The sequence below is a fragment of the Anolis carolinensis genome, chromosome 2, assembly GCF_035594765.1.
Source record: "Anolis carolinensis isolate JA03-04 chromosome 2, rAnoCar3.1.pri, whole genome shotgun sequence".
Classification (NCBI taxonomy): Eukaryota; Metazoa; Chordata; class Lepidosauria; order Squamata; family Dactyloidae; genus Anolis; species Anolis carolinensis.
Window position 1 is genome coordinate 226,433,761 of NC_085842.1, and position 16,562 is coordinate 226,450,322.

At 40.5% G+C, this 16,562-nt stretch overlaps 1 protein-coding gene across 1 annotated transcript in view; it reads right to left on the minus strand.

Moving 5' to 3' along the window:
* The window catches only part of LOC100566773 (atrial natriuretic peptide receptor 1), a 60,899-nt gene that overhangs the window by 22,913 nt on the left and 21,424 nt on the right, over positions 1–16,562 (minus strand). Inside the window, exons 9-13 of the mRNA XM_062971838.1 lie at positions 13,065–13,208; positions 6,811–6,932; positions 5,286–5,427; positions 4,001–4,049; positions 627–731 (exon numbers count right to left, since the gene is read on the minus strand). Of these exons, the coding sequence (XP_062827908.1) occupies positions 627–731; positions 4,001–4,049; positions 5,286–5,427; positions 6,811–6,932; positions 13,065–13,208 (562 nt within the window). The remainder of the gene's footprint in view (positions 1–626; positions 732–4,000; positions 4,050–5,285; positions 5,428–6,810; positions 6,933–13,064; positions 13,209–16,562) is intronic.

Below are 16,562 nucleotides of genomic sequence, written 5' to 3' on the forward strand. Positions count from 1 at the left end.
TAGTTGAGCCAGCAAAGTGCCTGAAATGCATTGGTGCCCAATGCACAATGAGACCAATGCACATTGGAATCTATGTGCATTTCTTATTGGTCCTGATGCATCTTGCATTGACCCTGATGCACATTAGGAAACAATGCATGTCGGACACTGGCTGATGTCCCATTACGCAATTTAGTAAAAGGTCTTCTTAGTGCCTCTGCTACGTAAAGGTAAAGGTTTTCCCCTGACATTAAGTCTAGTTGAGTCCGACTCTGGGGGTTGGTCATGTGGCCGGCATGACTGCATGAAACGCCATTACCTTCCCCCCAGAGCAGTACCTATTATTCTACTCACATTGGCATGTTTTCGAACTGCTGGGTTGGCAGAAGCTGGGGCTAACAGTGGGAGCTCACCCCGCTCTCCGGATTCAAACTGCCAACCTTTCGGTCAGCAAGTTCAGCAGCTCAGCTGTAGATAGAGTGTACGTAAAGTTGTGTAATATAATGTAGGATTCCATTGGAGAATTTTCATTTCAACAACTTTATGGAAAATTTCACTGGTACCTCAATATTCAAAATTAAGTTTCAACAAAGATAATTCACTCACAGAGAAGGCTTGGAAGTACTGTATGTTAAAGCAAGCATTACCTCTATATATTCGGTGGGGCATGGGCAGGCATTTTCAGATTTGTCTGATATCAATTCTGACAAAGGTGGGCATAAAGAGTGTTCTTCTGAATGTGTATCATCTTTCTAGAAAACACAGATAATGCAATTTTTAATCTTAGACAGATTGATGTACAACCCCAGAACAACCATTTTCAACATCTATATCTATATATCTATCTCTATATATATGGGGGGAGAGAGAGAGAGAAAGAGAAAGAGAGAGGGAGAGGTCACTTACCTAAATCTAATTGTTAGTCCCAACTAAAGTAACACAATACATCATTGGAGCTGACATGAATGTTGAATTACCAAGTTCCCTTTCATAGAATCATAGAATCATAGAATAGTAGAGTTGGAAGAGACCTCATGGGCCATCTAGTCCAACCCCCTGCCAAGAAGCAGGAAATCGCATTCAAAGCACCCCCGACAGATGGCCATCCAGCCTCTGTTTAAAAGCCTCCAAAGAAGGAGCCTCCACCACAGTCTGGGGGAGAGAGTTCCACTGCCGAACAGCTCTCACAGTGAGGAAGTTCTTCCTGATGTTCAGGTGGATTCTCCTTTCCTGTAGTTTGAAGCCATTGTTCCGTGTCCTAGTCTGCAGGGCAGCAGAAAACAAGCTTGCTCCCTCCTCCCTATGGCTTCCCCTCACATATTTGTACATGGCTATCATGTCTCCTCTCAGCCTTCTCTTCTGCAGGCTAAACATGCCCAGCTCTTTAAGCCGCTCCTCATAGGGCTTGTTCTCCAGACCCTTAATCATTTTAGTCGCCCTCCTCTGGACGCTCTCCAGCTTGTCAACATCTCCCTTCAACTGTGGTGCCCAAAATTGGACACAGTATTCCAGGTGTGGTCTGACCAAGGCAGAATAGAGGGGGAGCATGACTTCCCTGGATCTAGACGCTATTCCCCTATTGATGCAGGCCAAAATCCCGTTGGCTTTCTTAGCAGCCGCATCACATTGCTGACTCATGTTTAACTTGTTGTCCACAAGGACTCCAAGATCTTTTTCACATGTACTGCTGTCTAGCCAGGTGTCCCCCATTCTGTATCTTTGATTTCCATTTTTTCTGCCGAAGTGAAGTATCTTGCATTTGTCCCTGTTGAACTTCATTTTGTTAGTTTTGGCCCATCTCTCTAGTCTGTCAAGATCGTTTTGAATTCTGCTCCTTTCTTCTGGAGTGTTGGCTATCCCTCCCAGTTTGGTGTCATCTGCAAACTTGATGATCGTGCCTTCTAACCCTTCGTCTAAGTCATTAATAAAGATGTTGAACAGAACCGGGCCCAGGACAGAACCCTGCGGCACTTCACTCGTGACTTCTTTCCAAGATGAAGACGACGCATTGTTGAGCACCCTTTGGGTTCGTTCGCTTAGCCAATTGCAGATCCACCTAACCGTAGTTTTGTCTAGCTCACATTTTACTAGTTTGTTTGCCAGAAGGTTGTGAGGGACTTTGTCGAAGGCCTTACTGAAATCCAGGTACGCTACATCTACGGCATTCCCTGTATCGACCCAACTCGCAACTCTGTCGAAAAAAGAGATCAGATTAGTCTGGCATGACTTGTTTTTGGTAAATCCGTGTTGACTATTAGCAATGACTGCATCTGTTTCTAAGTGTTTGCAGACCACTTCCTTAATGATCTTTTCCAGAATCTTGCCTGGTATCGACGTGAGGCTGACCGGACGGTAATTGTTTGGGTCGTTCTTTTTTCCCTTCTTGAAGATAGGGACCACATTTTCCAGCAGATATCAGGATAGTTGAAGTCGCCCATGACTACTATATCTTTTCTTTGTGCCTGTTTGGTCAGCTGTTGACAAAAGGCTTCATCAAGTTCTATATCCTGGTTCGGAGGTCTGTAGTAGACACCCACGACGAGATCTTTTTGAGTCCCAGTTCCCTTGATTCTTATCCAGATGCTTTCAAGCTGGTTTCCCAGATTACAGTCTTGCATTTCTTCTGCAACATAACTGTTTTTGACATATAAAGCTACTCCCCCTCCTCTCCCCTTTGATTTAATGAGGCTGCTCTAGCAGACTTGTCATTGGAGTTATTATATTTCAAATTATTTTCTCTTTCCATCTATGTATACAAATATATAATAGATCATATGCCTTTTGGCAGGACCCACTGGTTTTGGTTGTACTGTATGCATATTTGATGGCACTAGATAAATAATGATGATGAAACAACAACAACAACAACCACAACAACAAGATCAGCAGCAACGAAACACAGCATACTTTCAGAAGCATATCATTATGATTTTCCAGTTTTATCACCAAAACATTAGTTTAAGCTGGATAATTTTCACTTTCCTCTCCCATCTATGGAGGATAAAGCAGTTCAGTTGTTCAGTTATTGGGGAACAGCTATTCTCTGATAGCTCTTGTGCAGATTCAAAAACCTTTTATTCTTTTTCCCCTCAATATCGCCCATTTATACTGTACTGCATGAAAAGACAGACATGTGTATACTTGGGGAAATTTTATGGTGGGGAGGGACAAATATCTCCATCTTGTAATTTTGCAATGGGGAACATATGTGGCTGTTGAAGGGATGCAAGAAGGTCATACAAACTCCAAACCCATTAGTTTTCTAACTCTTGAGTAAACAAATTACATAACAGTCTCTGGATGGCTTGGATGAAATAAATGCTACATTGCACAATTTGACCTTCATTTGCTTTTTAAAGACAGGAAGAAACAACCATTAACATGCACATTTTGGTCTACAACTCCCAGAAATCCCAGCCAGTTTACCAGCTGTTAAGATTTCTAGGAGATGAAGGCCAAAACATCTGGGGACCCACAGATTGAGAACCACTGACCTACATTTGAGAGCAGAGGCGATTGTGGGATTCTTTATTTAGGGGATTCCTATGGAGTTTGCAACCTTCCAGCCTCTGAATTTGCCCAGCCCTGATGGAGAATGAACTGCAATGGAGCAGTTCTGCATATTGCAAAGTTTAGATAGAAAAATTTTTGCTTCATCTACATGATTGATTGACATAAAAATAGATGGCTCATTTCATCCTGAGCATGTGTTTCTGAAGCCAAATTCCTCCAGCCTGTGGTGAAAAAACAAACAAACAAACCTTCAAACCTCCAGTGGCATAAACAATTCAGAGGTTGCAAAACCTAGTGTTCAAGACAGCGGGGTGGTAGTTCCCATACCTTAGCATAAAAATATAACTTCTCCATCATGCTTTTGCTCATTTGCTTATCCCTGACAGAAAGCCAAGAAAATAGCTGCCAGAATTCCCCTAGTTGTGTTTGATCAGCTAAATGTCCAAGCACGATTTGACCATTGCTTTCAATGGGTGCAAACTCAAAAAGTAGTCCTCATACTTCTTACCAGAGCTGGATCACTTCTTGTTGCTATTTCCAGCAAAATGATGGCATAGCTGAAAAATGGAGAGCAAATTACTGTGAGTAATACGAAACAGTGCAAATAGACTAAAGGAAAGGGTGTCAACTTTAAGGGAGAGCATCATATACAAGTGTCAAGAACTAGTTAAACTTTAAGGCTCATTGAAATTTGGCTGAAATCCCATTACCTTTCAATGGAACTTAGTCACAGCCTGCTATTAGGTGGGCAGGAGTCAATATTCTTAATATCATAGAGGAACTGGTTAATGAAGAACAGTTATTGATAAGGAAAAAAACACAGCTATGACTGGTATAAATATTCTGCTATCCTCCTACTCGTAATTGTGTCAACCTGCTTATTACTGGATCCAGTCATTATAAGCTATTCTGTTTCCATGGCCTGGCTAGCATGGCAAAGAGACATTGAGTTACAACAGAGTGATATCTGTCTCTGCTATATCATCCAAGAGTCCAGAAAACCTTCATAAATGGCCTGATTTACATGCAAGTGGTTTTATTTTGTAATCTGATAATTGCCATGATCTTTATAAATATATGAAAGTGAGAACTAGCTTTTGCACTGATAAAATGGCACCAAACATTATAGCAGTGGTGATAAGGAAACATGTGGCCTTTCGCTTGTTACCAAACTTCAGCTTCCATCATGATTTGGAGCCCCCAGTGGCGCAATGGCCACTGTTACAATACTGAAGTAATCACAAACATATACTTGTTTCAAAAACTTGTACAACAAAAATAGTATACAATGAACCATACATTTGTTATATTCACAGTACTGATTTCTGCTTCTTTTTTGTAGAAGGGAATTTTCAATAAGGCTTACTTTAAAAATATTTCCTCTTTAAAATTCACAATAGTGATTATTTTCTCTTTATAAGAAAGAAAGAGAAAGAAATCACCATAGTGAAATTTAATGAGGAAATCTTTTTAAAGTAACCCTTGTTGAAAATTCCCTTCTACAAGAAAGAAACAGTAATCAGTATTGTTGTATAACTCCCAGGTCAGAGTATAACTCTGACCTGGGATGCTCCACAAACTGTTTTCTTACATGTTACATTTGTGTAAGGAAGTTTTCACATACGTAGGGCATCACGTGTGCACGTGTCTGTATACTCAAAAGAGCAAACTGCACACATATACCAAAGCTGCAAAAGCAGTAGCCTTTCCAGTGATGTAAACATCGTCATTCATGATTATATAATTATATAACAGCCTTTAGTGCAATAATACATACAATTTGCTATAATCACCTGTACACATCTGCAGCTGGAGTTGGTTCAAAGTTTGGTACAGAGAGAGCTTCGGGTGCCAGATATATTTGCATGCAATACTGATGAGGGATATTGGACTCCCTCAAAGCATCTTCTTTTCTGTAGGACTGTAAGCCATAGTCTGCCAGAAAGTGAAGGAAGGGAACAAGACATTTTCTTCTCAAAGTTTTTGCCTTATTTCCTGGAACTTTTGTATTGTACTGAAACTTGGGCCACTGAAGATGTAAAGCAATACAATACCATCTGAACTGATTCACTCTAGGTCAATGGTTCTCAACCTGTGGGTCTCCAGATGTTTTGGCCTTCAACTCCCAGAAATCCTAATAGCTGGCAAACTGGCTGGGATTTCTGAGCATTGTAGGCCAAAACACCTGGGGACCCACAGATTGAGAACCACTTCTCTAGAAAGTTTGAACATGAACATGTGAGCCAACATCCATCACATTCTACAGAATCAGCATTAAACATGAATATGTTCTGCAACACCCCATGTATGATAGCTTTGCAGTATGAAATACACTGACATTCAGGGACATACTACTTGCTTAATGTAATTTTTAGTTTAGCCCTTGACATAAATGTTTACAGATGGACATGAACTCACTTGAAACTAGCTTTGTTTACCCTGTGTCATATAACCAGATCTGATTGGCTGCATGACGCCAGTATGAAGACTAAAAAAAGTGCACTTTCTTTATTCCAAATAAAAATGATGCAAAAACTGCCATGGATCACAGCTGCAGAGAAGCTCATAAATACTCGCTCCAGAAATATGGAGAGGTTTGGCAAGCGATGGACTGCCAAAATGTGTGTGGAAGGGGCAACTCACCCATAGCCTTCTGAAATAATATGCTAATTGTATGCAAATCTGTATTCTCTTTTGTCCTTTTTAGGTGAGGTGTATTTCTTCACCATATCTTATTAAGGAATATATTATCCCTCAGCTTCAGCCCTCCACATTGGCAACAGAGAGATAATTATAATTATCTTACCCTATGTCAGGGTTATGAGGATTATTAGAGCCTGCAAAGCATTTTGAATACTCTCAAGAGCGATGCAAACACGAAGTGATATCCACCCACAGAGAAGCTACCCGTCTGTTCCCTTGGTGCACCCACAGTTGGATGTGCCAAGGATTTCAAAAATTGTTTTACAGTCAGTGCTCACAAAACAGCTGTGAGTAATAATGAAAAGAACTTCCTATAAATCCAAGCTAATGTGTACATTTACTGAGAAATATCTCTTTTAACACCCTAGCAAGTATTCCCAGTGTCTGTTTATTGCTAAGGTATTTAACCTCAGCCATTTGATCTTTTCCATGTAATTTTACACAGCTTCATAGTTTGCAAGAGATGCCACAATGATGATGCAAAAGGAGAGGATGAGGATGATAATGATGATCAGTATTACTGTGGTATCAAAATAAGCACATAAGAAAACATCTTTGTATTACTGTTTCCATTGCATTAGATTAAATTGCTTCATCTTTCCCCCCTCTTCATACCTGAAATCTTACAAACCCAACGATCATCAATGACGCAGTTCATGGACTTCAACCGTCCATGATAAATTTTATGCTGGTGAAGATAAGCCATTCCTTGGGCAATATCAGTGGCAAAAGAAAGCCTAGGAGGTGGGGGCAGAAGACGATGGTTAATGAAAGATAAAAGTATTGAATATTGATTGTTTTAAAAATGTTCCTAAACAGGGATCATTACCATCATATTGTATTAGGAAGATCCCTATGCTACAAATCTTTCCAGGGAAAATATGTGGTTGCCATTACCTATCTCCTCCCTGAAACATTCAGAAGTGAGTCCCAATGAGTGACTTACCACTTCATCACATTTACTAAATTCCACTGAGTCCTACAATTAAATATGGTAATCCACTGTGTTCATCACATTAGGTTGGGTTCAAGTGTAGGATAGAGCATTCTTTCCATATTTTAAGCATGGGCCAGCATTCCTTTCAAACGTTTGTGGAGGTGGTAGGGAAGTGGATTTTTGGGGAATGATCTGGATGAATGGCCAATTTTGTAATGTGATGGCATTCATTGCTCTCAGGTTTAAAATGAAGTATTTCCCCAATTTGTGGGAAGGTAAATTGTGGGAAGAGCCAAAAGCATCCTTGTTAGGGAAAATTCCTCCATTACCTGCATTTATACTATGGAATGAATGCAACTGGTTCTTACTTTAAATGCCCTGTCTCCATGAGATGGCCTTGGGAGTTGCAGCTTCCCAAGATCCAAATCCTTCTCTAGGTGCATCTGCACTGGAGAATAAATGCAATCGGGACACACTTTAAATGCCATTATTATTATTATTATTATTATTATTATTAGTAGTAGTAGTAGTAGCAGTAGTAGTAGTAGCAGCAGCAGCAGCAGCAGCAGCTGTATGCCATGTCTCTATGCTGTGCAGTCCTGGGAGTTATAGTTTCCCAATGTCCATATCCTTCTCTGGGTGTAGTTACACTATGGAATGAATGCCATTGCACCCCACTTTAAATGCCATGGCTCCATGCAATGGAGTCCTCCTGGGAGTTATAGTTTCCCAAGGTCCATACCCTTCTCTTGGTGCATTTGCAATGTGGAATGAATGCAGTTGGATATTACTTTAAATGCCATGTCTTCATGAGATGATCTTGGGAATTGCAGTTTCCCAAGGTCCATGAACCTTCTCTGGGTGAATCTACACTGTGAAATGAATGCAGCTCAGGGAAGAGGAGATAAGCATTTCCTGCCATGTGTATTTTTGGGCTTTAGGTCACTAAGCAATGTAAAACTGTTGTTGGATAATCCTATACACATTTTTACCACCAAAAAAAAGTCTCATCTATATTTGATCGCAGATCAGTCTGATTTCTATCACCCACTCCTAAAAGACGATTTCAGGAGCTGCATCATGCTGCCATTTCATATACCTAATGATGTTTCACGGTAATTAAAATCCCACATCCTATCAAAAATGCCATCTGGTGAAATGATAATATGCAACTTCTCATTTGTTTGAAAGTCAGTGAAGATTTGGGTTTCTTTTTAAAAACAATATTATGGATATATTTTTCCTATTACTGTTTGCCCTGAAACAAATGAAGCTACCAGTAAAAAAAATCTTTTTGTTAATTTCTGTTATTGTTCTTGCTACTTTTGTATAATTTGTATAATCCACTAGCCCCCGTGGCCTAGTGAATTAAAGCCTTGTGACTTGAAGGTTGGGTTGCTGACCTGAAGGCTGCCAGGTTCGAATCCCACCCGGGGAGAGCGCAAATGAGCTCCCTCTATCAGCTCCAGCTCCATGCGGGGACATGAGAGAAGCCTCCCACAAGGATGGTAAAAACATCAAAAAACATCCAGGCGTCTCCTGGGCAACGTCCTTTCAGACAGCCAATTCTCTCACACCAGAAGCAACTCAGGTTGCTCCTGACACGAAAAAAAATGGTCAACTATTAAGTTTATTATTTTTTAAAAATAGATCATCTGCTTAGGCTGTGTCGACACAGCCAAAATAAAATGGACTCACCACTTAGCAACTGAGGAAGACTACATAACATGCAACTGGATTTTCAGAAAACGTACTGCACCCAGTCATTAATTGAGGTCAAGATTTACTCGGAAGCTCCCAGGAAGTTCTGATGTTTCAGAGGTATGGACAGCTGGACCAGGCTGGATTTGTCCTGATCCATTGTCCTGACTTCCCAGATGCTTGCTGGTGTCATTGCATTTCTGGTGATGTCTTACCAGGGTGTCAGTCATGTGATCAGAAATATGACATCACCAGCAAACCTCTGAGAGGGAGCTGCTTGCTGGCAGTGACTCAGTGGTGGCAACCCAAATGCGCTCTCGGTCTAGCCACCCATGTGGATGGTCAAAGGGCTCTGGGGACATTCCCAGGATGCATTGGAGCAGCCCCAACGTTCTTAACTTGACTTATTTGGGTAAACATAAGTACAACTTTAGCCAGTAGTTACACCGAGCAATAGAGGTTCATTCTGCTGGTAGCTGGGTTGCAGCTGAATGGCATATCTATCCAGCCTCTTCCCTTACAGTGAAAAAGACTGGGACAATCCAAAGCAGGATCTCAGTATAATTCCTTGTCACAGCACTATATACTGGTGGGAGTCAATCCTACTGTGCTCGAGTCTGGCAGTTGGTTGTTAAGGCAAGCTTGGTGGGGGCTTTTAACATTGTGTCATAGTCATGAATACATAGTATTAGTCAACCCAGAGCAGTTACAAAACTGTAATTCTAGGTCACTTCTTCTTAAGCTGTGGGTTCTGACCCCAAATGGGGGTCCACTGAGTTCAATGTTGGGGTTGCAAACAGTTGGCCACAGTAAAATGTTTCTAAACACCACCTAGTGACTGTTGTAGACATTATGTTAATCTGTTAGCAACAACATGCAATGTTTACAGTGGACTCCATAGAAAATACATAACAAGGAGAAATCAGCTTTTTAGCAAGTCTTGCAAATGTTGATAACCGCCCTGATTCCCTTTGGGGAGAGAGGGCGGGCTATAAATAAATAAATATAAAATTGCTATTATTATTATTATTATTATTATTATTATTATTATTATTATTATTGATTTATAATCAGCAAATGTTTGATTTTATACCAATTTTGTATACCTATATATCTGGGGTCACATATCATTTCTCAGGTGGAAAGGGGTTGCGAGTGGAAAAAGTTGAAAATGCCCTCCTCTAGGTTACAAATTAATAACTTGAATACAGGGTGCTAGCTATAATCTACAATATAGTAACAATGTGAACATTTTCTACCTTTTCTTAGTTTCTCTTTTGGGATATGTAATATAAATAATTGATATCAGCCTGAATTTGGGGGGAAAGGCGAAGTTGAAATGTATATACTAACATAAGCAAAATCCTGACCGTTTTCCTTAACATTGGTTTTCTCACCTATAAAATATAACATTTTCTTCACTTGCTAGTTCAGCCTAAATATTCACAAGCTAACTGACAGTCTAATTATTTAATTAATTGATTGACTGCTTAATTTGTGTTCTCTACCCTTTTTCAGGATGTTTATATAGCACTAATACAATCTGTTAATAAACAATCAAATTGAAACAAGTCAGCAAAACAGAAAATAAGCAAGAATAGCAACTGTCAACAGCCTGAAAATAGACCCTGACAGCAAGATTTTATCACAGGTCAGACAAAGCAAAAAGAGTTTATTTATTTTGGCAGACAATACACATGTCATGAGAAAGGGAATTAAGAAGTGTAAACCACTGAAAGTTCACTTTCTCTGGTACAACTAGTGTGGTTCTTCCTCAGAATGGACCATATATCAGGTCTTTGGAGACCTGGGCTAGTCAGTTTCTGGTACTTGCAAGGCATCACAAAGTGTAGGGTAGTGGTTCTCAACCTGGGGTTCCCAGATGTTTTTGACCTTCAACTCCCAGAAATCCTAACAGCTGGTAAATTGGCTGGGATTTCTGGGAGTTGTAGGCCAAAACACCTGGGGACCCACAAGTTGAGAAAGGAGATGATAGAACCATTCCGGAACCTGATCCGTTCCGACTTTGACACCATATTAACGGCAGTCTCTGAGGATGTAACGAGTGCACCTGCTTGTCCAGTTTTGTTGGATTCATTTCAATTGGTTGAGCTCGAGAATGTGGACAAGATCCTTGGAGAGGCGAGAGCGACCACATGCATCCTGGACCTCTGCCCATCCTGGCTGGTGAGAGAAGCCAGAGGGGGTTTGGCCGAGTGGGTGAAGGTGGTGGTGAATGCCTCCCTTCGGGAGGGCAAGTTTCCAGCGAGCCTAAAAATGGCTGTGATCAAGCCGCTGTTGAAAAAGCCATCATTGGATCCCACTCAATTCGGAAACTTTCGGCCTATTTCCAATCTCCCCTATTTGGGCAAGGTCTTGGAACATGTGGTTGCTTCGCAGCTCCAGGGATTCTTGGTTGACACTGATTTTCTGGATCCGGCACAGTCTGGCTTCAGGCCGGGACATGGTACCGAGACAGCCTTGGTCGCCTTAGTCGATGATCTTCGCCGGGAACTGGACAGGGGGAGTGTGTCCCTGCTGGTTCTGCTGGACCTCTCAGCGGCCTTCGATACCGTCGATCACGGTATCCTTCTGGGACGCCTCGCGGGAATGGGACTTGGAGGTACTGTCATGCAGTGGCTCCACTCATTCCTGGAGGGTCGGTCCCAGATGGTGTCATTGGGGGACCCCTGCTCGGCCCCACAACCGTTGACTTGTGGGGTCCCGCAGGGCTCTGTATTGTCTCCCATGTTGTTTAACATCTACATGAAGCCGCTGGGAGAGATCATCAGGAGTTTCGGGGTCCGGTGTCATCTGTACGCAGATGATGTCCAGCTCTGTTACTCCTTCCCACCTGTCACTAAGGAGGCTGTTCAGGTCCTGAACCGGTGTCTGGCCGTTGTGTCGGACTGGATGAGGGCTAACAAATTGAAATTGAATCCAGACAAGACAGAGGTCCTCCTGGTCAGTCGGAAGGCCGAACAGGGTATAGGGTTACAGCCTGTGCTGGATGGGGTCACACTCCCCCTGAAGGCGCAGGTGCGCAGTCTGGGGGTGATCCTGGACTCATCGTTGAGCCTGGAGCCCCAGGTCTCAGCGGTGGCTAGGGGAGCCTTCGCACAATTAAAACTTGTGCGCCAGCTGCGACCGTACCTTGGGAAGCCAGACTTGGCCACGGTGGTCCACACCCTTGTTACATCCCGTTTAGACTACTGCAACGCACTCTACGTGGGGCTGCCTTTGAAGACTGTTCGGAAGCTTCAGTTAGTCCAACGGGAGGCTGCCAGGTTAATAACTGGAGCGGCGTACAGGGAGCATACCACTCCTCTGTTACGTCAGCTCCACTGGCTGACGATTAGCTACCGAGCACAATTCAAGGTGCTGGCTTTAGCCTATAAAGCTCTAAACGGTTCCGGCCCAGCTTATCTGTCCGAACGTGTTTCCCACTATGACCCACCTCGAAGCTTAAGATCGTCGGATGAGGCCCTGCTCACGGTCCCGTCAGCCTCACAGGTGCGGCTGGCGGGGACGAGAGACAGGGCCTTTTCAGTAGCGGCTCCCCGCCTATGGAACGCCCTCCCCATTGAAATCAGGCAGGCTCCCTCCCTCCTATTCTTCCGTAGGAAGGTAAAAACTTGGTTGTGGGGCCAGGCTTTCGAATAAGAATCAGCAGCATTAATTACTATTATGTATGCTGGAACTCAATTGACAGACCCAGTCTTTTAAACTTGTACACGCCTATCTATATTTTATAAATGCATTTTATGAATGTTTATGTAAGTTAATTTTTAACTGATTTATAGTGTATTGTACTGTTTTTATATGTCTGTTTTATTGTAAGCCGCCCTGAGTCCCCTGTTGGGTGAGAAGGGTGGGATATAAATATTGTAATAAATAAATAAATAAATAAACCAGGCTGCATGAGCAGCAGACTGTTAACTTTGGAACTGGTCTGCTATTCACAGAATTTGGAAAGTTGCTCAGCCTGATTTACTGCATATTAATGATCCGAAATCCCTGGACATTCTAGTCCATTTTGCATTGTTGGCTTGTGTGGATAAGTTCTATGATTTCCCCAAGTCTATGATTTTCCCAGCTGAGTTGGGATTCAATATTTAGTCTTCCAGTATCCTAGTCTAACAGAGATCACTATATGCTGCAGGCCTTCATTCAGAGTTAGCCATGGGATGAAGCCTCACGTTGATGTCCACCTTTGCCATCTTTCTCTCACCTGAAACCCCAGTTTAGAGGAATGTCTTCATTGAGCAGCACATCATTCAGACTTCCTTTAGGGCAGTATTCAGTTATTATGGCAATATTTGGGATCTCAATGCAACCTCCTATGAATTTGCAGAGGTTGGGATGATCTAATTCTCTGTGAAAACGAAGGCAGGAATCAGATCTTAGTATCTTTGCGTAGAAAGGTTAACACAGTGTTCAAATTGTATCAAGTACTGTATTCCTAGGAACACAACATTTTTAAACATTTCCCCAATCAACAGAAATATTTTCTTTAGTTGAACATAGGAATTAGATCTCTGAACAATTTAGCAAACTATAAACACTTGATTCTGTGTTGGGGGGGGGGGGGGAGGCAAAGGAAGTTGCCATAGCAACCATCAGGATTTTTTTTACAGATCTTGGAGAAGTTATCTGTTTTGGTAGCTGGTCAAGGAATGCTGAGAAATGTAGTCCAAAATGAATTTTCCCAATTTGTGTTGTTTCTTCCCCACTTTGGGGCCAAATTCCATGCTCGATATGGGCACTAATATAACACTATAAAATTCAACAAATTGTTGGTCAGTAGCCAAATGATGGGTTGAAGTTGAAGGAAAAATATCTGGAATCAGAGAGTTAGGACAAGAAAATATTTTATCATTGCCATTGCAAGAGAATTTAATACAGAACACTTTCCTATATATATATACTAGCTGTGCCCGGCCACGCGTTGCTGTGGCAAAGTGGTGGTGGTATTGGTTAAAAGTTCTTGTGGAATTTTTATTTGACGTTATTTGTATTTTTTAAATTAATTTTATTGTAACTTATATTTTTTATTGATTATATTTTATTATTTTGTTGTATTATTTTTAGTTATTTTGTTATACAGTAGAGTCTCACTTATCCAACATAAACGGGCTGGCAGAATGTTGGATAAGCGAATATGTTGGATAATAAGGAGGCATTAAGGAAAAGCCTAGGTTAAATCAAATTAGGTTATGATTTTACAAATGAAGCACCAAAACATCATGTTAGACAACAAATTTGGCAGAAAAAGTAGTTCTATACGCAGTAATGCTATGTAGTAATTACTGTATTTACGAATTTAGCACCAAAATATCATGATATATTGAAAACATTGACTACAAAAATGCATTGGATAATCCAGAACGTTGGATAAGCGAGTGTTGGATAAGTGAGACTCTACTGTATTTGTATTTTTTAAATTAATTTTATTGTAACTTATCTTTTTTATTGATTATATTTTATTATTTTGTTGTATTATATTTAGTTATTTTGTTATACAGTAGAGTCTCACTTATCCAACATAAACGGGCCGGCAGAACGTTGGATAAGCGAATATGTTGGATAATAAGGAGAGATTAAGAAAAAGCCTATTAAACATCAAAATAAGTTATGATTTTACAAATGAAGCACCAAAACATCATGTTAGACAACAAATTTGACAGAAAAAGTAGTTCAATACGCAGTAATGCTATGTAGTAATTACTGTATTTACGAATTTAGCACCAAAATATCATGATATATTGAAAACATTGACTACAAAAATGCGTTGGATAATCCAGAACGTTGGATAAGCGAGTGTTGGATAAGTGAGACTCTACTGTATTGGTTAAAAGTTCTTGTGGAATTTTTATTTGACGTTATTTGTATTTTTAAAATTAATTTTATTGTAACTTATCTTTTTTATTTATTATATTTTATTATTTTGTTGTATTATTTTTAGTTATTTTGTTATAGTATTTTATTGTATTAATTTTTTAGTGTTTTTAATTATTTTTATTGTATTATTTGTAAGTAAGTAGTAAGTAAGTAAGTAAAGGTTTATTTGTATCCCGCCCTCTCTCCCGAAAGGGACTCAGGGCGGTTTCCAATATAAAATCAGCATAAAACATTGTACAATAAAACACTGAAAACACCATAAAATGCTATAAGAATTAGAAACAAAAACAAAACATAACAATTGACTAAAACAATCACATAAGCAGAAGGAATATAATCACCCAAATAACATGAATCTGCAAAGAAAGAGGGGAAAAAAAGACCACTGAGATGGAGGAGAGGATGGCCTGGAGGGACCACTAGAACTAAAATGCAATGTGATATTCTAAGATGCTTTGGGGCAGAGGAATAAAGTGCAGTGTTTCAAGTCAAAGAGGTGGCCTGTGCAACTACTATAGCTATAGGCTCGGTTATCCAAAGAATATTTTTTATTCTTTTATTAACACTGGGCTGAGTGGGTTGCTAGGAGACCAAGTGGGCAGAGCTTAGCCTTCTAAGTGGCAGCAATTGGATAAAAACAATTATTGCTCTTCCTCTAAGTAGGACTTTATTTTTCTTTTCTTTTTGTTGTATCAACCTAGAGCCGTGGATGATGGGTTGTGTTGTCAAATTTCGAGGTTGGGCGGCCTGTAGTTTTGTTGTTTTGTGGGTCGCCGTGATGCCATCACTCTTTTATATATATATATATATGAGAGTGATGGCATCACGGCGACCCACAAAACAACAAAACTACAGGCCCCCCAACCTCGAAATTTGACAACACAACCCATCATCCATGCCTCTAGGTTGATACAACAAAAAGAAAAGAAAAATAAAGTCCTAATTAGAGGGAGAGGAAGAATTGTTTTTATCCAATTACTGCCAGTTTAGAGGGCTAATCTCTGCCCACTTGGGCTCCTAGCAACCAACTCAGCCCAGGGACAGGCACACTTAGGCCTCACTTATGTCTCTTCCACAGATTATCTAATTTGTACTGGATTATACGTCAGTGTAGACTCAAGGCCCTTCCACACAGCTATATAACCCATTTATAATGGACTTAATGTCAGGGGAAAACCTTTACCCTTTACCTTAACTACCACCAATTCCTCAATACTTTATTTCCCATAACACCATACTTTGCCACAGCAATGCGTGGCCGGGCACAGCTAGTATGTATGTGTGTGTGTGTGTGTGTGTGTGTGTGTGTGTGTGTATGTGTGTGTGTGTGTATATGTATGTATGTATGTGTGTATGTATGTGTGTGTGTGTGTGTGTGTGTGTGTGTGTGTGTGTGTGTGTGTATATATATATATATATATATATATATATATATATATATATATATATAAACAAAGAAAGGGAAATCAGACTCACGAATTTCAATTGTCTCTGTGTTTCTCTGACTTTCTGTCAGGGGCACTCTATTTTTACCATAATAAATCAGAAACCAGTATCATACTGGTAACTATTAGTTATTTAAAATTATTTCTTTACCTCCTAGAAACTTGCTGGAGTCTGGCAGATATACACATATCCATGTTGAGTAGCAAAGCTGCACATGGTCTCAGATAAAATTCTATATGTGCCATGTAATTTTTAGAAACAATATGGAAAGAATAAATATCTTCAGAAGCTTTTTCTTTCTCGTATCCTATTTGCCAGGTTCAAATCCAACCTGGGGAGAGTGTGGATGAGCTCCCTTTATCAGCTCCAGCTCTATGCAGGG